Genomic DNA, 27,726 nt, shown 5'->3' with positions numbered 1-27,726 from the left:
TAACAGTGTAACGTAACAACGTAACGTAACAACATAATGTAACAACGTAACACAACAACCTTAACGCAACAACCTTAATACAACAATGCAACGTAACAACGCAGCGTAACAATTGTAGCGCAACAACCGTAGCGCAACAACCGTAGCGCAACAACCGTAACGCAACAGCGTAACGTAACAGCGTAACGTAACAGCGTAACGTAACAGCGTAACGTAACAGCGTAACGTAACAGCGCAATTAAACAGCGTATTTAAACAGCTAGTAAGTAACAGATAATGTAATGTAACAACACAACGTTAAAAAGGTAACGTAACAACCGTCACAACAGACTTTCTTACATGACGTTTCCTAACAAGCGTCACTCCACCCATCCACCACCCAGCGACCGTTAGTGGCCTGTCTTGCTTGTTATACTGGTTATTATACCACATAACTTTCAACAACAGTGAATTGACAAACTGGCGGTTTGCAGAAACGTACAGTGCCAGCCTTTTTTTCCTGGCGACTGGACTGGTATAATGAAGTGACCTCAGTGAGCCAGTCATCTCAGGACAGTGCAGGCTGCGTTGGCCCCCGTCAGCCTCCTAGGATGTTTACAGTGCACCTCAGACCCGGGGAAGAGAGCACACGGTCTTTTTTTGGACTCTAACTTGTATCTGTAATGCTCAGAACCGGAGATTCCTGAGCAAATATGTTTCATGATTTATAAGTATTTGGGGTTTGCCTCAAGTGCCTACATAACTTATGCTGTTGGCTATGCATCGATGCTTGAGTTGAAACCTCATTCACTGAGGCTTAACCAGATCTAATGGAGTTTCCCAGGGCTCTGCTTCAGCCAGGACTGCTTTATTTTCTGCTCGGGACCCAGTCAGTCCGGGCCAGAGTTCAGGCTAGAGGTTCTATCGAGGACTTGGCACATCACCCCCACCAGTGCTGATGTGTTTACCGCGCCTTCGTTCCCTCAGTCCGCCTCGGGAGTCCTCTCTAACCCGAGCGATTATCCTCGATTTCCCCCGCTGCTCGAGGTCAAACTCGCGCAGGGAACCTTTAATGATGTCTGTTGTGACCACATTCTCTGGACATGCTGACTTTTTTGTTGCTATTTCCTCTCCGGTTTATGCCTTAACTCATCCCCAGTGCTGAGTGATTGCACATAAATTGGCTTATTTTGTTGTCACATTTCCAAAACGCTCATACATCCTCAGGCATGCATATTTTTTACCTTTCCAGAAGAATATTCTGCTCCCTTCAGTGCTTTGTAAGATTCAGTATAAATCCCAATTCCCACACGTGCTGAAGTCAATTCCATTTGCTATATTATCACCTCATACTTACGGAAAGACTATTTGGAAACTATAAATTCTGGTGTTTGGAAGATGATGTTTTGTCTCTTACAAAATATTGTACATGGCACTGAAGGGCATTCTCCAGAAGCAAACTTTGTATCACAAAACCGCTGATGTCTCACAGGGCCCTGAAAGACGACCGCTACGTTTGTTTTAAGTCCTTCGTCATGTAAACGTAGCGTGTTTCTGCGCTGAACACGCTGCAGCGGAAAATAGAAACCGCACGTTGTCGTGCCTACACCGGATCCGTCTGGCCGGTTGCCTGTCGGGTCTTTTCCAGCGGCCGGTTCCAGAGCTTGAAGAACCAATGTTTGGACTATCATCCAGTGATAGTTTATCAACAGGCCGGCACAGTGGAGCTGGAACACACGTTTAAGTAAATAGTTTTCTTTGAACGGACCCACATTTTAAACATAGAAGCACTAAATATTAACTGTTTGCGTGCCTGTTGAGTCTGTGCTAAGTGTGATGGAGAAGAGTTGTAACATGGAATGTGGCATTTTTTTTTGGTTTAAGGATTATAGACGATATCTGCGTGCTTGTATGTGTGTGTTTAGGTTGGAAGAATTACTCAAGGCCTTTCTGGATGACCCTGATCTAGACGTGACAGTGTCATTGGGACCAGACATGAGAAAAATCCACTACTGTTTCTCCCTGCTGAAGGTAATACATTTACAGTATCTGCATGCTCCCTGTGTAACCCCCTATTTGTGTTATTCTCTCTATCCATCCATAATTTCCTTGTTTTTCCCTCTCCTGTCCATGACGAGATCCACGGGCTGTCACCATGCTGGTGTGGCAGCAGAAGATATTTTCAGTTCAGTTTGCTATGCTAGTTCAATGAATTGAGCATTTGAATTCTGTCGGTTAGTGTTAGTGCTTGAGGTTTATTGTCACTGTGAGGGAACAGTGATGGACGTACGATTGCTTCGTATTCGAAAAAATATAAGATTTTGTATGGCAATATTGTATCGATACACGGACGTCAGTATTGATCTTTTATTATATTAACTATTAACCTCTCAACAATTCGGTCGCAATTCTGTCTTTCAGAGGTTGTAGCGGGCTCAGTGTTAAAGCTAGAGGGAAGATACTGGTATCATAGAAAACTAGAAAAACCTAACACTAAATAATGCTGCAAAGTTAACTAATAAGTAAACAGTAAGTAAAAGTAAATTTTGGCAAGGAAAAACTGGCATGGCCATTTTCAAAAGAGGTCCCTTGACCTCAAGATATGTGAATAAAAACTCTGAGATGAACAGAGTAAAAATTTTTATAAATCGCAATATATCTTCACAATACGACGCATATCGCAAAATGTTTAAAATCGCAATAAGATTGTATTGTAACTTAAGTATCGTGATAATGTCGTAACGTGGGTCCTCTGGTGATTCCCACCCCTACTTCGTGCCATGTCTGAGCACGGTTGACCCCCCCTCTCCACTCCCCGCCGCTCAGCTTTCACATCAGTAATGTTGTTCCGTACCTGTGTACAGTTGCATCATCATCTACGCAACATTTTATTCATGTTGTCACTACAATGTTCAGACCAGACAGATCCTTTCGCGGCCATGTTTTAACAGAACGGTCGAATAATTTTGACGTGTCGTTCTAAATAGCAGTCTACTTCCGTGTTTTGGTAAAGCTAGTTTTCACACCTGATCCGAACCGTACCCGAGTACACATGAACCGTTCTCGAGACCACCTCTTTCAAGTGAACCGGATCGATTAACCGTGCCCGGGTAGGGTGCACAGTGTTCACACTTAAATGAACTGGACATTGGGGTAAAGTATACTCGGTCCCTGATGTGAAAGCCTCTTGAATGGCTGGAAGACAAATATATAGAGCACATTTGATTAGTGAGGTGTCAGAACTGATCTCTGCACTCTTCCCTACATCCATCAGCTCAGCAGTGACCAGCTGACCAATCAGCTCCTCTAAATAGCTCCCTCTACTGTCCCCTGCTTGAAAATGCCTTACTCTACTACCTAAATGTCTTTTCCTATTTTTAATGTGGTTATTACTACTGGAGATGGTTTCTGTATCATCAGATAGGAAAGGTAGAATTTTTATCAGTTCATCATCACAAAAAAGCTGATGATTAACATGATCTTATCCTCAGGCCTAACCACAACCTAACTGGAAATTATATGAGTGATTCTCTAGTATCCAGTGCTGTTGATTTTCCCACGGCCTGACTGAAGTCTAGACACTTGGTGTTTTGCAGTTATTTGCCATCTAATTAGAGGCAATGTGTGATGTGACATGCACGTGTTCAAACCAGATCTTCTTAAGAATTGGCATGACAGTTTAAAAACTAAGCCAAGATATACCTACAAACAGAACAATGGTCTGAACTCTCTAACTTCTTCTGTTGTATCAGTGTAGTGTTTCTGTTATAAATGAGCATGATTACTCTTATGGATTCCTTAGGGTTTCCAGTTTCATATGATGCCAGTATCTTCACTCTAGCTTTAAAACTGAGCCGCTACAACCTAAAAATTACAAGTTTTGTTAATGCGTTCAAGAAATTAGTGGCATTAAAACAAATATGTGTTATATACACTGATCAGCCATAACATTAAGACCACTGACAGGTGAAGTGAATAACATGGATTATCAAGTTACAATGGCACCTGGCATTGGGTGGGATATGTTAGACAGCAAGTGAACATTTTGAACTTTGAACTTTGTGTTGGAAGCAGAAAAAATTGGGCAAGCGTAAGGATGTGAGCTACTCTGACAAGGGCTAGACGACTGGTTCAGAGCTTCTCCAAAACTGCAGCTCTTGTGGGATGTTCTCGGTCTGCAGTGGTCAGGACCTACCAAAAGTGGTCCAAGGTAGGAGAACCGGTGAACCGGTGACAGGGTCAGGACCGAGGCTCATTGATGCACGTGGGGAGCGAAGACTGGCTCGTGTTGTCTGATCCAATAGAAGAGCTATTGTAGCTCAAATGGCTGAAAAAGTTAATGCTGGTTCCGATAGAAAGGTGTCAGAACACATCGCAGTTTGTTGCGTATGGGGCAGACCGGTCAGGGTGCCCATGCTGTCCTAATGTTACGGCTGATCGGTGTATATATGTATATATGTTTATATAAGTGGAGTCTGGACATCATTTTGGTTTTGGCTCTATTTCCAATCCACTGACAATTTGTCATGCAGACTGCCGTGCAAAAAGTTTTTCATTTGCATGTTTGCCAAATGTTGGTGGTAGGAAACATACATTCTTAAAGTTTATTGTTTTGGAGAAAGTCATATCGGTTATAATTTAGACTGTATTCAAATGCTGCTAAATGAGCGTAGGGGGGAAACGGTGTTCCTGCGCTCTGATTTGGTTGGAGTCGGAGCAGCCACCAGAAGCAGTTCCAGATCCCACTTGAATGTCTGTTTATCTCTGCTTCAGTTTGTTATGATCCGCAAACTCTATCTCCTGTTCAGTTTACATTCCTCCGAGCATCACCCCAGTCACACTCCGGTGATTCTGTAGGAATTTGGATCTGGTTTGAATTTGATTTCTCTCTTCTTTGTTCTCGACACTGGCTAGCGCTTTCATGCTCAACACTCTGCTTGTCCTCGTTCAACCACAGTTCTGCAGTTTTATCTTTTCAGGCACTGTGAGCTTATAGATGCGCAATTTGACCTCGGTGATTTAGCACTCTTGTTACACTGCAGTGCAGTGGTGTCATGGAAAAGTTATTTTACAAACCTGGGGAAGCTCCACTATCTGTTTCGAGGCACACTGAATAAGTCTATGTCCCCCAAAACTGCCTGTGACCAGCCTCACCCCTCCTCTGTACCTTCCTCTTCTACCGGGTCTTCTCCACGTGGAAAAAACTCCAATCCTCTAACATGTTTTCCACCTGTCTTTAAGCCCGGAGCAGCATTGAAATCTTAGAGTTATATTACAGACAGGGAAAAGAGGGGAATTTAATTAATGTTTAGGGAATATCGCGGAATTTAGAAGAGCACCACTTTCCAAAATGATACCACAACGCATTTTCCAGCTTGTTTAAGTTCATGGCATAAGATGGTTGTTTATACTGAATGTGTTTTTCTCAACAGCAAACCCAAGTGCAGTAGATGTAGTAGAATGCCTTTTTCCTCTAGACGTTTATTGAGCTACAAAATAAGTCTCGGAGTATGGAGGACGGAACCTGCCGAAATCAGGTGTGTCCCTATGATGACACACGTTGAGTGACAGCATCCTCATTTGCATAATGAGGCAGAAATGTGTAAAGAAATGTATAAAGGAATACAGAAATAAATATGTTTTGTGGAATAAATAAGGGTGAAAATAAAAAAGGGGAAAATCATGACTAAATAAAAAAATTCATAAATACATAAATAATTACATACATTTAAAATTAAATATAAAATAAATAATAAATAAATGCTTTAATAAATAATTAATTTTATATATTTAACATAAATAAAAAATACATGCAAAAATAAATAAATTAATTGATGCAAAAATAAATAAATTAATTAAAAAACAAATAAATTAAATACATAAATAAATTATAGGTAAAATAAACAGAAGAGTAAATAAATAAGGGAATTAATACAAAGATAAATAAAAGAAGCTAATTAAAACAGAAATATCAATTTATGTCACATTCTATTAATTAATTAATGGCTACATTTCTTTTTTAATATTTTTGCTTCATTTGATGACATATTTATTTATTCATTCATTTTTGATTTTGGCAGATTCCGTCCTCCATAATGGAGAAGTTAAAGAACTTTTAAACCAGTTTTATCGTATAAGATTACATGTCTATGACTCTAGCTGTCCCTTAAAACATTTTTTTGATGGAATGCAACACAACCAGATTATGTAATTCTTGAAAATATTTGTGTTATATCCATAGCCCCAAAAAAGGGGGAAAAAATAAGCGATTTTCTTAATTTCCATTAAAGGTCAACAATCTTTCTTTTATGTTTTTTTGGTACAGATAATGATCATGGACAAGCAAGGTGGAGGAAACGGGCACGGTGATGGGCAAGCGTCACCAGCAGCCACAGTGGACACTGAGGCGGTCATTCCAGAGAGCCACCACTGTGCAGCAGAGGTGACCAAATTAAAGGAGATGATGACGCAGCGCGATAATGAGATCAGTATCCTTTGATGTGGTGCCGCCATCTCACATATCTGGAGGTCAGAGGTCAAGGGACCCCTTTAAAAAGGGCCATGCCAGTAAAGTGTGTTTGATTTATGGTCCAACTGATTCGGACATTTTCGTTGTCACATACTGCTCCTCCACATAATGTCTAGATAAGTTCAGGGTTGCAGTGCAGAGAGACCTTGCATTTGATTCCCCATTGCAGTTCCTTAGACTCATTTGGGCAGTCTATACCTTCCCCAGTGCATATTGTGAATTTGCATTGCAAATTGATAAAAAAAAAATGGGGGGAAAATCTGCAAAAATAAATTGAGAACAGTCGGTTTCAACTTTAAATTTGTGTCTGCGTCCAGCCTCACAAGTTTAATCACACTTACCGACCAAACGTTCATTAGCAGAAAGGTATTTATCCTAAAGTAAATCTGCCCGCATGGTTGGATTACACTTCTACAAAACACATAAATTATGAAACGTAAGTAGTCATACATTCATCACCGGCGCCCCAAAAAATACACATGAAATGTTATTTTAATATGTGCGTTCCGATAGATCTCCATCTAATGACGGCACTTAATCATAATTGCTATTAATCATAATCATGGTATTTGCATTTTGAATATGATATTTCTAATAGCTTTATGGGATTATTTCTCCCCCTCAGCCCCTCTCGCTGCGGCTTGTTATTAGATCACAGCACATTAGTCGGAAAATTGAGATGTCTGCTTGATTATTTAGCCGCAAAAACCTCAGCCCTCCAAGACAAATAGAATATTATCATGCAGATATTTCGCCGGAGTATTTCTTGGACCGAGTGTGTGTAATGTGAAATCCTCTCCTCTGTAGATTTTCCCTCTCAAAATGTCATACACTGGTTTTCACATGATGCAAACGTAATTGCCAAAATTGACGTCGTGCGTGTTTAAAAGCACATCGTTCGGGCCAGTAATACACACGCTCCGCTGACCATATTCCCTTATGTTCTTTCATTGTGAAGTTTGTTATATAAAGTTGCAGTAGCCTAAACTGTCAATCCCTCGGTCGGGGTGGTCTGTCTGCAGCGTGTAACACTATAGTTTGGGTTGACCAGCCCTGTAGGGGTGACATCATTTCCAGCCAGAGTCCTAATACCCATCTACATTCAGACCATCTCTACAACCTAAGCTTGTATCCGCTGGCTAATCACCATGCTTTCCATGTCTGTAGAACTGTCCCCCACCCCTTAACTCTGCTAAAACCGTTACTGGGAGCCGTCGGTTCATGTGCTTCAGGCTTACTGTTCCCAGACTGACGCTGAGTCCTCGCTGGGTTAATCATGGCAGAGTTCCTTGTAAAACAAAAGGTTGTATCTCTACCCACTGCCCCAGTGTGTTCCCATGCCTGGTACAATAGACTCCGCATGGGAGTGGGACACCTGGTAATGCTTAGTTGACTCCACTAGAGTTCTGACACATCCGCCACTAACATAATGATACATCAGACCGGCACATACGGGTACTTTGCAAAAAGTCAAGGCCCGGCCTCCCTTTTGGGGGATAGAAAGCCGAAGGTCCCATAGACTTCAATGCAATTTGACGTATATGTTTTGACAAATTCCTATCCATTCATCTCATGTTAAACAAACATTAGTTTTATACACATTTCTAATGTCTAATTATTTTGCGACCTTGCTTGAACCTGAGCGTTCGCGATACCTTCATAAACGAAGGTTGATCGCCACCATGCCCCTTCAGTCTTATCCCGTCTGGATGGGTAGTTAGTAGGAGTGTGACGAAATATCGTTCCGCGAAATATCGGGATATAAAAACGTGACAATATGCATCGTCGAGACAAAAAACTGAATCGCGATATCAGGGCATAATAGGTACTACGTACATACGGGCTCCGGGCAGCTGCAACCTCTTCCTGCTGCTCTGTAAGGCTTAAGTGGTGGACACACTGCCCGCATGAGACGCGCATCTGACAGCAGCAGCAGAAACACAGCTGACAGGCAGCCGACACGCAGCCGACACGCGTCTAGTGTGAACACCAGACTCCTGCATCACGCAGCCACCACATGACGCAGACGCCATGCGCTCCTGATGCGGGTAGTGTGCCCATGGCTTTATGGAAGGAGGCTGAGTAAGCGTCCTATCTTTGGGGTACAACACATGCGCAGTAAAATCTGGTCTACCCTCGCCGAAATTGAACCAATTGCAACGCAAGGCCGCAGCTTCAGTTACACTGCGCATGTAGAAGAAAGACTGATACTGACTGATGGAAGACAGAGGACAGGGGGACAGAGGACAGGAGGAAGGACTGATACCATACAAAAAATGGAACTATAGGGCAAACAACAGCATTGTTTTGCATTTTGTGTCTTTTGAATAGAAGACTACTTTTTCAGTCATATATTTTCATCATTCAAGTTTTGTTCAAATTATTGTTATAATATCGTATCGTATCGAGATCGTGAACCCAATATCGTGTATCGTATCGTGAGCTGAGTGAATCGTCACACCCATACTAGTTACATATAACTTTGCGGTTTTGGTGCTTCCGTGTAGTTTGTGTTGGAACAGCGTAGCCACACGCGAGCGAGCATGGGACCGACCGGCAATGATTTATAAGAGTGTAAGTGTAAGAAATCACAAACAGTACCTTTAACCCTCATCATATCAACGTATTTAACATACTATGACTACCGACTGAATAAACTATAAGAAACAACCATCATAGGAACATGTGAAAATATTCCTTCCTCCAAAGGGGGGGAATGACAGAAAAAGTTTGAGAACCACTGGCTCTAGAGAGCGCCTATTGCGTTTTTATAGGATTGAGAAGAGGGGTATTCAGTTGGTTGCATTCTGCAACCTCACCACTAGATGCCACTAAATCCTACAAACTGCTCCTTTAAAAGTCTGATACCCAACATCATCACATTCACAAGTTATTTCATTAAAAAAAAAGAACCTGAAGGGCAAATAATAGACACACATGTTGTCAAAATAATGACATTAATTTGGCAGTTGCTTCCATTAAACAGGTTGTTATTTAGCATCAAACTCTTAAACTCTTGGTCTTAGATGTTCTGTGGAAATATTGTCTACTGGCAGTGATCCAGGGACATAAAGTATTTACTATTCAACTATCAGATTATTCTGTTTTATGTTTCACATGTGCTGTTGAATGTATCCAGGAAAGATTTGGCTAATACTAAATCATAATTTCAACAGTGATACGGCACAGAAGTTATCTCATAGTTATCTCTGGCCGTTGTTCGGTATGATTTCTTACATCGAGACATCAGTGGTCCAAATTCCACTCAATCAAAAAGAATGGCGTACAGTTCATCGCTCATAGACTCCACAGCCTCCTGTTGTAGTTTATGTACTGTGCTGATGTTTAGCTCCTTATTTTTTTAGCCCCACTACTGTAGCAGCATGGCTCTAGGGACTTTGATTAGCCAGTGAAATACGTGGACAATCTACCTGATGGATTGGCAACATGACATTTGTCCCCAGACAATGCATCCTATAATGACTTTAATGATAGCCTGACTTTTCATTCAGTGCCACCAGCAGGTTGACATTTATTGTTGGAAAAAGGCTGCAGAGCAAATAGGGATATCAGGGATAAGAACCTTGCTTTGGGTTGCGCTTTCTGAAAAAAACATTAACTATTTAAGTTTAATTGCTTTCGAAAAGGGAATTCTATCGTGACATTTTTAACACATTAATGCCTTTAATCTCTTTTGGAATCACAGTTTGAAAGTTGAATCATCTGGGTCTGATGAGACAGGGACTCATCAAGCTTGGTATGTAATCATCGTTACTTGCTGGTCTCTGTCACTTGATTGTGACTTTGCAAGTCAGCTGCGTACTTCATCCAGAAGTACCAGAAAAAGCAATTTAAAGTTTAAAGAGTTTAGGTTTTAGCTGCCAGCTGCATACTGTTTTAGCATATATGCAAATCAGTTGCTGATTGAATGAAATCACCTCAATCAGTTCCTTTTGCAGTTTGAAAATGTTTATCACACAGTGCTGAGCAGCATCTCAAATTAATCTTCAGGTTCCCAGCCTTCAGATGATGTACATCACTTCTATGTGACATCTACTGTTGACCTGCTATCTCCCCCTAAAGATCCCCTTTACCCCCCTAAAAAAGACAAAATCAGGTCTATTGTGGGTCTCAGAGGGTAAAGGGTGAAAAAGAAAATATAATCGCTTCATCATACTGAAGCTCTCTTTGAAAAAGCAGTAGCTTCACTCCAACAGTATTTGTTTTTGAGACACCCATACTGCTCAAGCCTTCCTCTAATACTGTAATTATAATCTAGCATCTTAAAAGATTTTTCATACTTGTGTTGTACGGTACATTGAAATCGGAGCAATGTGCGGCACCACGGAGATTGGCACTGCACCTCTGCTAGCTGCGGTAATTTTAAAGGCATTTTCTTTATTTCCTGTGATGTCTGCTTTATTGGACAGCATAATAGAGAGTGACAAGAAAGATGAGAAGGAGAGATGGAATGCACATCATGAGCTGAGCTCGACCACATTTCGAGAGCATGGCATGTGAAGCAGCCCGCAGATCTAACGTGCAAAACCCACTAAAAGAAATTTTCATCCTATACTCGAAGTCCACGGTGGCGTTCGGCATAAATGAAGATATCAGACGCCAGAGACCTCAATAATGGAAAAACCTGGTGAACAACAGTCTGAAGTAATGACTTGTATGAAACAATGACATAGGAGCCACAGAAACAGCCATATTTCTCTGTAAAACTTGGCTTCCATAGGTCATTTGGAATTGCGTCGGGGTTTAGATCTTGGCAGTTTTGAGAAGACTGCATGGTTGGTTTCATTGGAAACTGTAATTGGAGACTCGGTTCCTTCATGTTATTGTTCCCACTGACATCCCCTTTTGTATTGGCTGACAGGAATATAAATTAACGTCTCCAACTCCTTCAAAACTACGTCCATTCATCATCCAAAAATAATGACATTCTGACTTTTTTTTTCTTTGAACATCCCAAATTATCTGCTGACCACCACAGTTTCGGTCTGGCCACAAGTCCATGTCTGCTAATCTCATTGATAGGGCCGTGCTTGAAGAACGGACTAATGTGTTGTCTCTAAATTATGGGTTGTGATTAGGCCATCAAGCACACTTCCATTTATAGCGGAAAAACAGGCACACATGGTAGGAGCTGAATGCATATTTTATGAGACTGTAATGTTTTATTCATGCAGGTAATGTAAAGGAAGATCACAAGCATACTCCTTATAGAATAACTTGAGCTAAGCTTTTTGCCCCTCTACCTGCTAACCTGTGACGAGCTTTGATTTCTTGCTTTCTGTTGACATCTTAAAAGCAATCTTGGCAACTTACCGCAAAATGGCTTGATCGTGTTTTCTTTACGCAGCTTTCCCATGCAATTCTAGTTCACACAATTACAATTTTTCCTCCATCAGCAGTTCTGATTGCAAAAGACTTGCCTCTGCTAGCACCATCTTCTCCTTTCTCACCTCCTGTTATACAGTAAAAGCAGCTCCACAAGTCACTAGGTGTCAATTTGATAATCAGATTTGAAAGTGCTGAACAAAAATCTGTGCTCGGGTGTATGTATTAAAAAATATGTGAAGCCAGCTGAAAGCAGTTTGAGCAGGAGGCGGTTGATTGAATACAGAATAAGTGCCGTAGAGTTGGAAGCAAAGTTACAGTACATGGAAGAGAGGAAACGATTACAGTAGATTGTCCTAATGCATAGAGACATTGCATGTGGAGAAGTGAAACGTGTCATGGCAATAAAAATGTGAACGGGATCTAAGCGGCGATGCTTGCCTTTCAGCTTCCTCATGTAGCCACTCAATTACTCTGTCACACTCACACAAGCGCACCCAGACGTACAGACACGTTGGATTCAAGCAGACAAACGCATACATACAACCTCATCAGTGGGAGAAGATTTTGTGGAATCTTGGTAGAGTATCTGCAGCCTGTCTGGCTCCTATCCTCTCCACTGATTCAACCCAGACCATCTTCCCCGAGCCTGTAGGGCCGGGCGCTGAGCGCATGTCAGCACTCTGCCATTATTAAAAGCCCACAATGAAGCCGGCTGCCTTTAAGAAATCACTATGGATGCTACCCTTTCACTGCATATTGTCACCTTGGGTCTAACTTTCACAATTCAGTCCAAATTTCCTTATTATTAATTATTATCAGGCCATTAAATAGGCGTTATCAGTCGCTTTGAGCATCATAGATGTGGGTCATTAGGGGCCTACTACGCCTACTACGTTGTAAAAAGTGAAAGTGAAACATAAAGTAACACGTTTTAACATGTTGTAAAACACGATAAAACGTTACGTTTTGAACACAAACAAAAGGCTTCTTTCGGTTTAGGCAACAAAAATATAACTTCTTTAGGTTTAGGCAACAAAAATATAACTTCATCAGGTTTAGGCAATAAAACTACAACTTGTTTAGGTTTAGGCTACAAAAATACAACTACTTTAGGTTTAGACAACAAAACTACAACTTCTTTAGGTTTAGGCAACAAAAATACAACTACATCAGGTTTAGGCAATAAAACTACAACTTCTTTAGGTTTAGGCAACAAAAATACAACTACTTTAGGTTTAGGCAATGAAACTACAACTACAACAAAAAAACTACAAAAAAAAACACTTTGTTAAGTTTAGGGAAAAACATTGTGTTTTGGGTCAAAATAACTACGAACACAAAGACAACTATACATTGTTGGTTTCACATGGGAGGCCAACTCCCATCCCATCCCGATCCATCCATCGTCCCTGACCTCCACCCCTTATGGAGTGTCATACTTTCTATACTACAGCGCCTTACTTCCGCTTCTGCTGCAGTCATAATTACTACGGTCGCTAGAGATCGCTGTCATGTTCTTTTATACCTTCTTTTGGTGATCTACCATGTGAATAGATGTTAAAACCTACTAGTGGGTGTAGTAGGCCCCTATTGATCCATATATATGAGGCTTATACCGACTAATAACGCCTATCCTCATCAGCCTAATTTAGCTTCCTTCGCGACAAGCTAGTATGACATTGTATCAATGTATTCCTTAGGTTTTGTAGTTTCATTTGATACCAGTATCTTCAGTCAAGCCATTACAATTACAGTTTGCGTTAACACGTTATTATGACGTTAACTTTGACAACCCTAGTTGAAATAGGTGCAATTAAGTGAAAGATGTCTTTTTCCATCCAGTACTTTGTCCAAGATAGAAACAAGTAGAGTCCTTAACTCATAGCCTACAGGTATCCTCGTTAAGATGCTGAAGAAGGAGAAAAAAAGGGCCCAGGATGCTGCAGCTCAGCTCGCTAACATCACCGATGGCCAGAGCCTGGCCTCCCAGAGAGCCTCGAGGTCAACAACCCCACTGTTGAGAGAAGGAAGCGGGGACATCATCTCAGCCGACCATGGAGGACGAGCTGCACAGTACATGAAAAGAGGTACTTTAAGAAGCTTTATTCTGTTTGTTTTTTCACTTGTCTTTACAAAGCAATTTTAGAATTACCGTTTACGTGCCAAAATACAGTACGCCACTTCACACACAAGTGAGGAGAAGAGCGAGTCTGTTGCGTTAGCTCCGCCTACCCTCTCTGGCGGCCCAACCACTGTTGGGTGATGGAAAACGGTCTTTCCCAGTAATGTTGCCACAATCACCCAGTTCATAATGCTGCAAATGCAAAGGCTTTTATCAGTGGGCCATAGGTTCAGTCAACGTTGTGTTACTTCATTTGGTGATTGACATTGATAGTAACATAAATAACATTTATTTAAATGAAAATCGTTGGTTCAACCAAATTACAATAAAACACGTTTCCTTAAACTTACAACCGTAGTGGTATGTAGAAGGTTTTATTTCGTTGGGTTTTGAGATATCAGACTTTGCCTCCACCCCAGTTCTAATGAAACTGTCCACATCAATGTGGACTATGCAGAGTAACAGGGACACTGTCTCTGGAAAAAAGATGCTGCTTTTGAATTTTATAGTTGTCTTTTCCCCTGCTGTAAGCTCTGCAAATAACATCACACCCTTTATTGTATTGCTGCGGTGTCAGCATTCTCGGAGACAGATATCTCACAACCTTGGTACATAAAACCGAAACAATCTGCATTGTTTCGTACTTTGATTTATTTCATGTTGGTTGTAGTGATTGTTATTTGTAATGTGGGTGAGCCAACCCTTTATGATTGCACTATAGCGCTACAGGAATGAGTCCTAAAACCCGGAGAAAAATTAACATTTTAGCAATTCCGGTTCCCTCGTCTAGAAGTCAATGTGTTTTTTGTTTTTTTTTTGGGGTGATTTTTAAGTATTTATTGATAGGACAGTGAATAGAGTGTTGGAAAGGGGGAGAGAGAGAAATGACATGCGGAAAGGACCACAGGCCGGATTCGAACCCGGGTCCACCGCTGCTAGGACTGAGCCTTGGCGATACATGGGCGCTCGCTCTACCGACTGAGCTAACCAGCCGCCAATGTGTTTTTTTTAAATGTGTTTTTTTTAAATGTGTTTTAGTTAGATGCCTGAAATAAGGTCTGTGGTTAACACAAGCTGAAGAGATTTTAACGTTTTGTTCTACAATATAAATTACATCAGTAAATATCACACTCGTGAATTTTGAAGCCTTGATGTGTCTTAAAAAAGGCGTTCGCTAACAAGTGGCTAAATGAGACTATTAAACGTCGTCACGCCGACTCGTCTGCCATTACATCCTCGTTGTGTATAGCCTAACGTTAGCTTTTTACTTCTGCCGATTGCTTTCACACTTCAAAAATCATAAAAGTGGTGTTCATTTGTGGAGATTATCTTGCTGAACAACACATGTAAGTATCATAAACATGTGTTTGCCATGGAGCTTGTTTTCTGCCCTAATCCAAAACCCAATGGAAAAATCCCATTGGCTTTTTGTTGAGGGAACCCAGGGTGATGCCAACTTCCTAGTTGGCCTACAAAAATACGTCATCCCTGGAGCACTCTATTTAAGCAGCTTGGCGGCTCAGTGGTTGTCATTGTCATCTCACAGCAAGAAGGTTCTAGGTCTGAACACCACCAGGGCCGACTTTGGCCTTTCTGTGTGGAGATCTCTTTGTGTTTGTGGGTTTCCTCAGAAATAGAGTTGGTCGTCAGCGCTGCACTGTGGCTGCTCACTGCTACTAAATAGTAAGAATGGGTCAAAAGTGTAAGTACTGTATAAATGAAACAAATTTCCACAGACTCCATTTACCATGACACTCAGTCTCTGACCTGGAAGAAGCAATGACTTTGTAATAAATTAAGCACCGAGAGCCTGACAGGTGATCTCTCTTGATTGGAATGTGGGCAGCTCTGTGTGGTCATGCTGATTTTCAAATGTGCCTGTGGGGCATGACAAATCCTTGATTTCTGGATTTTACTGCACAGCGAGGAGTCTGACATCCCCCTACGTTGTCTCATTTCCAAACAATGGCATCAGTGGGATTGCATGTATTTAAGGAGTTTCCTTTCAGAGGTCATCCAAGTGGCCCAGTGTAATCGTGTCAGCAAAACAACATTAGACAGTACAGTATATTGAACCTGTAATTTGTTGCTGATGAAAAGCCGATGAGTTTAAAAACCCACAGTACTTACCGGAACCTGAAGCAGACCAAGAGACCAGGGGCCAAGAATGCTGCAATGTAAACACAAGAGACACTATTCAGACCTGACCGGGATAACAAACCTGAAACCGTCTGTTCCATTTAGAGGCAGCATGTCAATGTCAAATGAAAAGGAATTGCCAAATACTTCCTTCTTATATTTTGTTTATTCTAATACAGGGATATAGCTCAAATAAATAAACATAGACATATTAAACATAGAGGATTTTTACTATGTTTTTTGGCAAATATATCTAACTATAAAGCAAGGAATCTCTGTCTGACCTGTGTGTTTTATTTGCATATCTCAAGAACCCGGTCATCCAATCTACTGCACACTTGGCGGGTGTATTGCTCAGAACCCAGGACAGTGCAGTATCAGCTGTCAAGTGTAGTGCTATTTGGCCAGATGGTGGCACAATAACAATGAACTGTAAGTTTTTTGGCCCGTGACTAATGTTTCTGAACTCTCAGAAAGAAAATTGTTTTTTTTCCTAGATTTCGTGGGTCCAGACAAATGTATCTATATAAGCCCCGCCCATTTGCATCTAAAGCTGGGGACACACCAAGCCGACGTCAAAGAACTAGTGGCGACGGAGACCACCAGTTGCGTCACCTCACGTCGCCTTTGCCTTGGCCAACAAGTTGTACTCGAACACACGCATACATACATACATACATACATACACGTCCGTGTATTGGAATGATCAGATGAGATGAAGATGTTTTTCCTCTTGACTTTGCTTGTTGGCTTGCTTTCCTCACTTTCGTTTCTCTTCTTGTGCACTGATTAATTTAAGCTGAAAAGCCAGTCAGAGTGATTTCTCTCACCGACGGGTTCCGCCATTTAGAATTTTGTCCAAAACTGATTTTTTTGCTACTCCTGTAAATTTTGAGCTATCTTCACCAAATTTGGTACAGAACATCTCTGGACCAAGCTGGAAAAAAAATACTTTTTTTGGATTGTTTTGAACTGTGGTCACGGCTACAAAAAATGTCATATCTCCTGAACGCTTTGTGCGATTGGAACCACATTTGGTGGACATATGTAGATATGATATCTGAGTGACCATGACATATTTGGCGCCATTAGGCCAATAGGTGGTGCTGTAGCAGCATCATCTAACTGCACTAGTAAATAAAAAATCTGGCGAATCTGATCTAATTAAACAGAAGCCAGTTTGTCTCAGTCCCAGTAACTGGCAGATTACTCTGACATCTGGTCTTGAATTGAGTGTCATCACAGTGTTGCAGTCGATTAGGTTATCTCCATGTAGTTTTACCACGGCATGCCACTTTAGCGGGTTGAGATTATAATGAAAGTATAACGAAAACTCAGAGATGGCAGAGGAAGTAGCAGAGACTTCAGACTCTTGGATTGTCAGTCTACTTGTAACTTTTTTAGACGTGGACTTGGTTTAAATGTCAGAGGAATGTAGAGGAGGGTTGCTGAAAGTCAAGCCAATCAAGCTTTGAGATATGCTCCCCGGCCAGCAGCAGCATTTATTTGTCTTTTCCTGTTTAAATTCGGTTAAGTGGAGCCTTAAGTGTGATGATAAACCTGAGCCCTTGTAACGAGCTCGGTCATAGCCACCGGGCACAGGGGTACGAGCCAGCAACTCATCACACTGAGGCTGCGCTCCTGTCTGTGCTAACCACAGCTCCCTCATCCCTTTTTTTGACATTTTTGTGTAATGGTGCCCAGTGCGGTAATAAGGCCAGCGAAGAGGTAATTGCAAACAGGGTCTCTGAAAGAAGAGCCCATCAAAAAAACAAACACATGTTTGAACTCGGTCCAGTCAGAATTAGTAAGCGAATCAGTCAGTCATCGAAGGGACAATGAGGAGCGCTGTGATGGATGGCTACGAAGCTGCGGTTTATAAAGCCACTGATAAATGATGTGCCATGTGCATTAGTCTCTCAGAATGGTATGTTATCTAATACGGATCATTTGGGTCATCTCACCAGACAGATTTGTTTTCACCTGCCCCCGCAAGTCCTCTTTTCTCTCTCTCTCTCTGATTTCATTGGACATGATGACCTCCATGGGTTTCTGAGTGGCATCTGCTGCTTTACAACCGCACACTTAGACAACGGTGATGTCTGTATGTGTTTTTATATATTGTAGTGTAGTATATGATTTTGAAAATAAGTGTGCTTTATGTCTACTACACATTTAGTGTTCACATTTTTACAATGAGCGTTTCAGGCAGTCGGTCAGTCAAGAGTCATACTAAATCCAAGCATTGAAAATTAGGACTGTCAAAGTTAACGCGACAATCACTAATTTCTTTCACGCGTTATTGCAACTTGCATTTTTTTAAGTTGTAGCGGGCTCAGTTTTCTTACCAACCATGTCATACTAGCTTGTCGCAAAGGAGGCAAAATAACGCTGCAAACTTAAGCAAAATTTTGGCGAGGAAAAACTGGCATGGCCATTTTCAAAGGGGTACCTCAATGAAAATGGGTTCTATGGGTACCCACAAGTCTCCCCTTTACAGATATGCCCACTTTATGATGCCATATTCTGGAATGTCATCTTTATGTTTCTGTTGTTTTAACTTCTCCGCAGTAATTTAAAGATCTGCGGCAGACATGTTTCCTATTGGCCTATATTAGGAAACAGGCTGGAACGGTGATGGATCTTCCTCCTGTATTTTCTGTTTAAGACTAAACACACTTCTCTCTCTCTCAGTGTAACGTTTGAAAGGGTGCCCGTTTACACATCCTGACTCATTGACCCGCGAAGTGAGTGAATCACTCAGCAGTGCTCACATTTGCCATCTCTCCTCTTTTCAAGCAAACACTTCAGAATGATAATTACATTATTTGTTGGGGCTGCTTGTAACGATTAGAGTGCTAGACTGGAAATTACCCAAATGTGTACTTAATGTCACAAACCTAATTTATTTAACACATTAACACAATGTGTGGTCTATGTATGAAACTATAAAACCTAAGGAATCCACTGGTACCAACCATGTCATACTAGCTTGTTGTGAAGGAGGCTAAATAACGCTCCAAACTTACGCTAAATTTTGGCGAGGAAAAACTGTCATGACCATTTTCAAAGGGGTCCCTTGACCTCTGACCTCAAGATATGTGAATGTAAATGGGTTCTATGGGTACCCACGAGTCTCCCCTTTACAGACATGCCCACTTTATGATAATCACATGCAGTTTGGGGCAAGTCATAGTCAAGTCATCACACTGACACACTGACAGCTGTTGTTGTCTGTTGGGCTGCAGTTTGCCATGTTATGATTTGAGTATATATTTTTTATGCTAAATGCAGTACCTGTGAGGGTTTCTGGACAATATTTGTCATTGTTTTGTGTTGTTAGTTGATTTCCAATAATAAATATATACATACATTTGCATAAAGCAATCATATGTACCCACTCCCATGTTGATAAGAGTATTAAATACCTGACAAATCTCCCTTTAAGGTGCATTTTGAACGGATAAAAAATGTGTGATTAGTTTGCAATTAATCACGATTAACTATGGACAATCATGCCATTAATCGTGGTTTCATATTTTAATCGATCGCCAGCCCTTTCACAAACAAAGTTATGAGCAGACTGAATTTTGTTGGTATAGGTCAAAGTGTCACTTCTTGAGAAAATGCAACATAATCAGCTTTGCTAAGAAAGACTAAATTAGGTGCTTTTGCCAACAGTATTGGTGCTGTACAGTATATGTTGTGGAAACGTTGCTCCCCCCCTCAAAAATCCCCAGATCCTGCAGTCCCTTGCTAGCAGTTACGTGTCCACTCTGGAATGTCCATCCGTTTTTCTCACACTTCATGAAAAATGTCTGTCTCTTTCCGCTCTATTTGCAACCAAACGCTGTGAGCAGAAGCAACATCATCAGCTGTTAACCAGCAGGGAGAGCCTTGATGTTGTCCAGAAAGGACTCTGCACTTTAAGCAAAAGCTTTAAGAACACATTGAGCAGTTCCAGGAGGATCACAGAGGACACTTCTCACACTTTAGTATATCTGACCTTCCCAATGTGGAATCCTGGAGCACACCTGGTGTCAGGAGAGTTTTTCGCAAGAGGCCATTACATTGTTACGTATATTAGAAACACACAATTGACACACACACACGGTTGTTTTATACAGTGCACTGTGCTTCACATCTGGAGTGGCTATGTTCCATGACCCACTTGGAGACTCATAACCAAACTATATGCGCACATTAGATCATTGTTCTTTACTCCGTCCTAATTCAAAACAAATGCACTGCACTTATCCTTTCCTCATGCTCGACGGGTCACTGAATGTTTACGTATGTTTTAATTTGGGTTTAATCTGAGGGTTCTGGTGCCGTAGCCAACGGCCTCTATGGTTACGGCGAGGGTAATCACTGTCCCCTGAAGATTAACTGTAAATGTAATGATGATGACCTTTCCATGGAAACCATTCATGCTGATTGAATGGCGTATAATGGACTCTACTATTTTCCATAATACATCCTTCTGTACTGGGCTCTTAGCTTTGCCAGCGTAGAATAAAACATGATCATTAGGGAGTTGTTTTTTTTTGTCTTTCTTTCTGACGACCGCTGTCTTTGGGATTTCTACCATGTGCATTGTAAATTGCGAACTGGAATACTCCGAGATACCTCTGTGAGTTTTCTTGAGGTTAATTTATTGTCTTCTTCCACAGGTACAGATGTACAGTGTTTTCTCATTGTGCTCTTAAGATTGTTTTGATAGCGTAAAAAGTTCTCTAATGCAGGGGTTCTCAAAGATTTGGGGGCCAGGGACCCCTTAAAGGGGAGAACACAACACCGATTAAGCATAATGCCGTTTGAACTATTTGTGTTCTAAAACTTCTCAACCTAAATACTTCAGACCTGTTTGATTTGATAAACAGAAACACATTTCAGTTTGAATCATGTTAATACCACTTTGATTTGCCCTGATATTCTGGTTGCTTTGTAACCAGATGTCTCTTTATCTTGGCCGGCTTCATGGCTTTGTTCGCTAGCACCTGAAGACACATGACGCATTTTGGTCTCCCGTTGCTATCGCTTGATATAACTGTCGTCATATTTTTTTCAATTTAGCTAGTTTGGTCTTAGTGTCGCTTGACAATGTGGACTGACTCAAATATTTCTCCATGTTTGCCAGCTAGCTAGCTGGCTAATAAGCTAAGCTAAGCCAAGCCCCCAGGAAGTGCGCCAGTTGTCGATCCGGACTTTCGTAGTGGCCAAACGGCGCTACTGCAACTTCCTTGTCAGTCACGTGATGCATTGGGCCCAAAAAGACTTTTTCCCATAGACTTACATTGGGAAAGAGACGTCTATAACTCAGCAGATACTTCTTTTTTGAGGTGAATCAACTTCCCAGTACGAACACCTAAATAGCCCTTACGTTTTTAAAATTTTAAAACGCACTAACAGCTGAATCCAGAGTTATTTCTCTTCCTCCGATCATGTGAGTGAGACCCAGACCAAGGCTGGAGCGCAAGCCGTGACGACGGCGTGATGTTGGGACCCCATGACCAAGTCATGTGACCGAGCGGACGATACTCCGCCAATCATCTCGGACGCTACTCCGCTAAGATCCGGGTACTTTTCCAGACGGAAGTCGAACCATTTAGGCTTCATGCGCCAATGAGCAACTCTCATAGGAATGACCGGGGCCCCGCCTCCAACGCTGGATCCAGCAGCAGGAATGGTTTGTTGCGCCTTGAGCGAAGTGACCGATTCATGACAGATTGGCGTGATGTCCATCCATCCATTATCTGTAACCGCTTATCCCATTTAGACATTTAGAGTCAACAGTTAACGTGCATGTCTTTGAACAGTGGGAGGAAGCCGGAGAACCCAGAGATAACCCACGCTAACACGGGGGGAACATGCAAACTCCACACAGAACCTGCGACCCTCTTGCCGTGAAGCGACAGTGCTAACCACTGCACCACCGTGCCACCCTTGACGTGATGTATCACAATCATATCAGAGTTTCTATTGGCCCAAAGCTAACGTGGGTGGGAGTAATGGACACAATATGCTTGTTTTATTGGCGCAAATGGTCCCCATCTGTAGATATGTACTTTTTAATGATACAGCACAATCTTATAATTTATAGCCAATGATTTTGAGGACCATGCCACGGACGCCTGGAGGTCCCCGGACCCCTCTTTGAGAATCACTGTTCTAATCGATGGACAAGGTGTTCCTGTTGTAATTCAGGCTGCCGATGACTTACATTAAGCTCGCAGAAAGTCGAAGGAGACTTGAGACTTAAAGGAAGATTTAGATCTTACTCTGTAAACCCTGCTAGCATGTAATGAGACGCTGATGGTTCTACCAGGCCCTCCACACTTTCCTGTGATCTACAAGCAGAAGCCTAAGATAATAGGACACCTCAGTGAGTCAAATACTACTGTCCCCCTGCAGAAGGCCACAGTCGGAACACACAATGTACCATAAATATTATTCTTCTATCAAGCACACAAGTTTTTTTCAGCAACAGTTGGTGTCAGACATTTTGCTCCTTTTTAAATTGATGGAACAGTAGAGTCATTCTTCTGGTATTTCATTTCTAAAAATTTGTTGAACCAGCAACAATAGTCACAACACATTCCTCCCCCTGTAAAAACCTCTGCGGTTTGTCAGCACTTGAAGCACGGAAAAGAAGAATTAGGAAAGTTGGCCTATGGGTCCATGTGATCTCATTACCCCACAAATGATGTTAGTACAACATAATATGATGTCATATCACTCTTAGATATTCCTGGAATGTTGCTTTTTTACAAGAGTCGAACGGAGTGCATTTCCCTCACGAAAAACCCTCGAAGTGATTTGTTGAGGTTGGCTCTTTCAACACACTGTATGGCTGCGAGATGCCTGCTGGTTTCAATCAAGACTTTCCAAAAATAAAGAAACAAAATTCCGGACCGTCCTGCAATTAATCCCGTGTGTGTCTTTGGTGAGAACAGCTTTGTCACAAAGATCCACACATTTTTAACAAGCTTTGGGTTCTCCAAGGAAATCTTGTGAAAATAATGCTGGTTTGTATGTATTCTATTATAAGATCACACAATCCAGTGCAGGCTCGCATACAGGAGAAATGGTCGGTTTGTGGGAAACATAGACCTCGTTACTGTAAATTTGATAGATTGATAGATTGCACAACCGAACTTCTAAGAGTCAATGTATCACCACGAAGCGACTTCATGTGTTTGAGTATGTGAAAAGGGACAAATGACAACACAGTCTGACTATGCTACATGCGGCAGTTCTTAATAATTACCTGCCAACATGATTCAGTGTCTACATATCATTTTGGTCTCCTTGGGGAGTAAATAGGTCTTTTTCACAGCAGGCATTTGACATAGATGGAAGTAATCTCTGAAATTGCTGTAAGAAATCTGTGGACCCGCTTCCAAAAGTCTTGGATCACCGGTCACTCCCACAGGGTGTGAAATAAAGTGCCCTCTGAGTCTGGGACCTGACACCGGTAGCACTCCACTGAGTCCCTAAGACCTAGTCTGTGAAGTCGAGAAGGTGTCCAGTAAAATCAGTTGAGAATTTTGAATTGGATAGTCCTAATAGAGTTCTACAGGAATGAGTCCTAAAACATGGAAATGAGTTAGCATTTTAGTACTTCCGGTTCCCTTGTCTGGAAGTCAATGGTTTTTTTTTAATGGGTTTTTAGGTAGATGCCTGAAATGAGGTCTGTGGTTAACACAAGCTGAAGAGATTTTAACGTTTTTTTTCTACGATATATAAAATACATCAGTAAATATCCCACTTGTGAATTTTTGAAAAGCCGATTACTAACAAGTGGCTAAATGAGACTACTAAACATCATCACGCCGACTCGTCCGCCTTTACACTCACGTTCATGCGACTGTGGTGTAGCTCGTTTATAGCCTAACGTCCTTTTTTTTCTTCTGGAAATTGCATTTACACTTCAAAAAAATCATAAAAGTGGTGTTCATTTGTGGAGATTATTTTACGGAACAAAACATGTAAATTTCATAAACGTTTGTTTGCCACAGATTTTTTTTCTGCAATAATCCAAAACTCAATGGAACAATTCAATTGGCTTTTTGTCAAGGGAACCCAGGGTGATGATAACTTCCTGGTTGGCCTACAAAAAATACGTCATCCCTGGAGCACTCTATATCCCTTGACAATTTTTTTTTGGAGTTTCCACACAACCCCTCCCCTGCTCCTCTGCACTTAGTAAAAGGCCTATGTCCCTCTCCTAAGCTATCTTTAGAGCAGTGGTTCTCAACCAGGGGTCCAGGGACCCCTTGGGGTCCTTGAGAGAGCACCAGGGGGGGGACTCCAGAAAAATGGGGAATGGTTTATTTTCACTATTTAATTCGCTATAAAAGTGAGCCCAATGTGAGTAAGAGTCACAAGAGTGACTATTCTGATCACAGGTTTCACTTCCTCTACGGTTATCTCCTCAACTGTAGTTGACAACTATAGAATGCTGGTCTTAATCAGATCTAACAAACAAAATCTTTTCAGTCCTTGACACGAAAAAGGTGGGGAACAACTGCTTTAGAGCATTAGGTACTCTATTAGGTACTCTGATCGAAGATCTTTAAATATTAAAAATGAAGCCTTGTGGCCTGTTCCGTATGCCGTAGTGATGCCAGCCAAAATATGAGAGTTTGGAGGGATATTTCCGGGTGGGCCAACGTCAGACCTTTGCCAGTAAGTGATGCCATATTGCCAGAATTTAGATCCAGGAATTTAGCCATTTGTCAATTAAATGTGATGTTTGCAGAAACCATTTGCGTAATCAGTGTGAACCGTTGTGTTTTGGTTCATTCCTTTGATAAAAGTATTTGAAGCAGATGTATTAATGGCACGTTAAGAAAACTGCTCGTTAAATAATATTACAAGCCTATAAAAAAAAATCAACAATCAGCAGGATGTTATGTCCATAATTATGTAGTCTCCTTACGTACATGTGGCAAGTTGCCAATATTAGGTGGGGGGGGCATCCGCCATGTAATGCTGACTTGCTCAGAAATGCTGTTTATATTTGTGTTTATGTTCTCTTTAAACAGTGAATGGCAGGCTAATAGTCCTTCAGTTGTGTAATTAGGGAGGTCAACTCTACCAGTGGGGCTCCAGCTCGCATCTGGCTGCCAGATTGGAGTTGAGTACCTGCGGATGTGGGAACGCGTACAGCTCAGGTCTCACTGCTCAAATCTGCACAGCAGGACCTGACACAACTTCCCCTTGGTTACTAGATTTATTTCAGTAGCATGACAAAGCCAATTTATCCATCTCTTGTCCATCTTATCCATCTCTAAGCCATCTCATCCCAACTCGACGCTTTTTTCAGGCCCCTCGGCGTCACTTTTTGGTCGCAGTAAACACGTGCTTAATGTTGTGAATTAAACAAAAACACTTGCTTAGGTTTAGGTCGGGCTTAAAACTACTACGTTTGTACAATGAAAATGACACTGAACATTATGAACACAATACATGAATGAACAGCTAACGTGACTCACGGGACACCAACAGCGGTCTCCTGGATGAAAGGCTTGAGTTTGTTGGACCCATCCACCTCCCTTCCTGCCCACCTGGTGTGTCTCTTATCGCTCTTAAAACTACATCACCACAGCACTTTCCCTGAGCGTTTATTATTGACACGGATTGACGCGTCTCATACCGATGCTCAAGGGTGCCTTGTGCCTCGGTATCTACTGTAACGGCGACAAAGCCTCGGTATTTGACGCCCTGGGAATGAGAATGGGAATTGGTTGGACAAGCATGCAATCTTGTTAGGATGGTAGATTTCAGTTTGTAGGTTTAGCAAATGTTTTTCAGCATGGACCTGGTGATATGATATGAACGGTATCTTCTGATTATTAGAATATTTGTCTTAGTGCTGGTTCTTTTTTTCTCAGGCCCTCAGCTGTCTATGGGAAAGCAGGAGGCCTTTGAGACCTTCATAAGGGACCATGAGGACCATCTGACCATCGAAGACAACAAGAAGCTACTCAAACAGAGGTTAGTGATCACTAGTTGTTAGTTTTGATAAATTCACATCCTTATGTTGCCCAAAATTCAGACCGTCTTGTTCTGCAATATGAGCAGTGTGAGCAATGTGAGCATATGTGGTATTTATTTACATAAATATAATTATAGAGAGCTATAAGCAGATTTAAATGCATTAGAAGTATGTTTATATGCATTATAGACCAACACATTCTCATCCCAACTCGTCACATACTGCCGCTTTGTCACACCCATTGGCGTCACTTTAGGTTTTGGCATCAAAATCACTATAGTTAGGTTTAGGAAAGAACTACATGGTTGCGCCAAAAACTCCTTTGTCTGTACAGTGAAAATGACACTGAACACGGAACACGAACAAACAGCTGATTGTAATGTGAAAATGAAACTTAGCGCACGGGACACGAACAGCGGTCTCCTGGATGAAAGCCTTAGGTTTGTTGGACCCATCCACCTCCACTCCCGCCCGCCATGTGTGTCTTTTTGCTCTTTAAACTACGTCACCACAGTCAATTGGCGCACTTTCTATGAGCGTTTACTGTTGCCGTGGATGGGTTTACATTATAGTTAATGGAGCCGCCGGTGCATCTCATACCTTTTGCGGCGGTATCGAATGCCGACGGCCGTGACAAAGCCTCGGTATTTAACATCCTTGGAATGAGAGCGGGCTGTATAGACATAGAAAGTGTTACCAAACTACCTTTAATGAAATGCATTTTTGTACTGTAGATTTTTTCAGCCATCAAGATGCCTGAGTGAAACCACAATGAAAATGAAAGCACTGCTAGTTCATTTTTCAAAAATGCCCTATTTCAGTGAGAGCTGTCAGTAAAGCATGAAAGTGCTGTACTTTGGCCATTGAGAAGAACTTACTGCATAGTTGGCTACATGTCATTTTCATTAGAACTGTTAACACCTGCAGAGGCTGCTTGGTTTAAAAATGTGCTGATTTTGTCGGAACCTTTGACAACCTCTATAGTGAGTGGCTGTTTATGTGTTCTGAGTAACATGCCAACAGAGATGTAGTACACGATTTATGCAACACTTCACTGCTAATACTTTTGAATTCTTTATTGCCTGCAAAATGAAAAAGATCTTTGTGCGTTGGGCGTGCTTATTGTTATTTAACCACATTCATCAAATGTCTTTTTTTTTGCTACCATTGCCCATTAACACCTGCATTCCTTTGAACAGGTCAGCTGAGGCCAGAGGAACTGGGGAGAAACTGAATGATGCCAGAAACCGAATAAGTAAGTTGTCTCCACAGATGTAAGTCTCCCTCCGTAAATTACATTACATGCAGGAGCTATGAAAACGTTAAATTCAACATTTTACTGTCATCATCATCGTTAACCTGATGGTAAACAGAGTCTATGGTGCAAGCTCAAAAGAACGCTGATCATTGCTGTTAACGTTCCCTGGGTCCCAAAACACAGCAGCCTACCTGCCTGGAAAATCTTAATGAACAGATCACTGTTGGGGTTCTGTTTCCCTAGAGTGGAGAAATGTCGCTCAGCACATTCCTGGACTTTTCCAGTACGGAGAGGCGTTCTGATTTCCTCCCACCCTTCTGTACTCTTCCAACCTGTGCTTTTTACTA

At 41.6% G+C, this 27,726-nt stretch overlaps 1 protein-coding gene across 8 annotated transcripts in view; it reads left to right on the top strand.

Annotated features, from left to right (window-relative positions):
- Positions 1-27,726, top strand: part of kif6 (kinesin family member 6) — an 82,810-nt gene that overhangs the window by 34,528 nt on the left and 20,556 nt on the right. For all 8 annotated transcript variants that reach the window (XR_005203709.1, XR_005203708.1, XR_005203710.1 and 5 more), the window contains exons 11-15: positions 1,905-2,010; positions 6,305-6,467; positions 13,750-13,944; positions 26,018-26,120; positions 27,321-27,376. Coding sequence is in view for 5 of the 8 variants with exons in the window: in XM_037747462.1 (XP_037603390.1) it covers positions 1,905-2,010; positions 6,305-6,467; positions 13,750-13,944; positions 26,018-26,120; positions 27,321-27,376 (623 nt within the window). In the remaining 3 variants the exon portion in view is untranslated. The remainder of the gene's footprint in view (positions 1-1,904; positions 2,011-6,304; positions 6,468-13,749; positions 13,945-26,017; positions 26,121-27,320; positions 27,377-27,726) is intronic.

The sequence above is a fragment of the Sebastes umbrosus genome, chromosome 16, assembly GCF_015220745.1.
Source record: "Sebastes umbrosus isolate fSebUmb1 chromosome 16, fSebUmb1.pri, whole genome shotgun sequence".
NCBI classification, from domain to species: Eukaryota; Metazoa; Chordata; class Actinopteri; order Perciformes; family Sebastidae; genus Sebastes; species Sebastes umbrosus.
The sequence above is the reverse complement of the archived record's forward strand: the minus strand, read 5'-3'. Positions and strand labels throughout refer to the sequence as shown.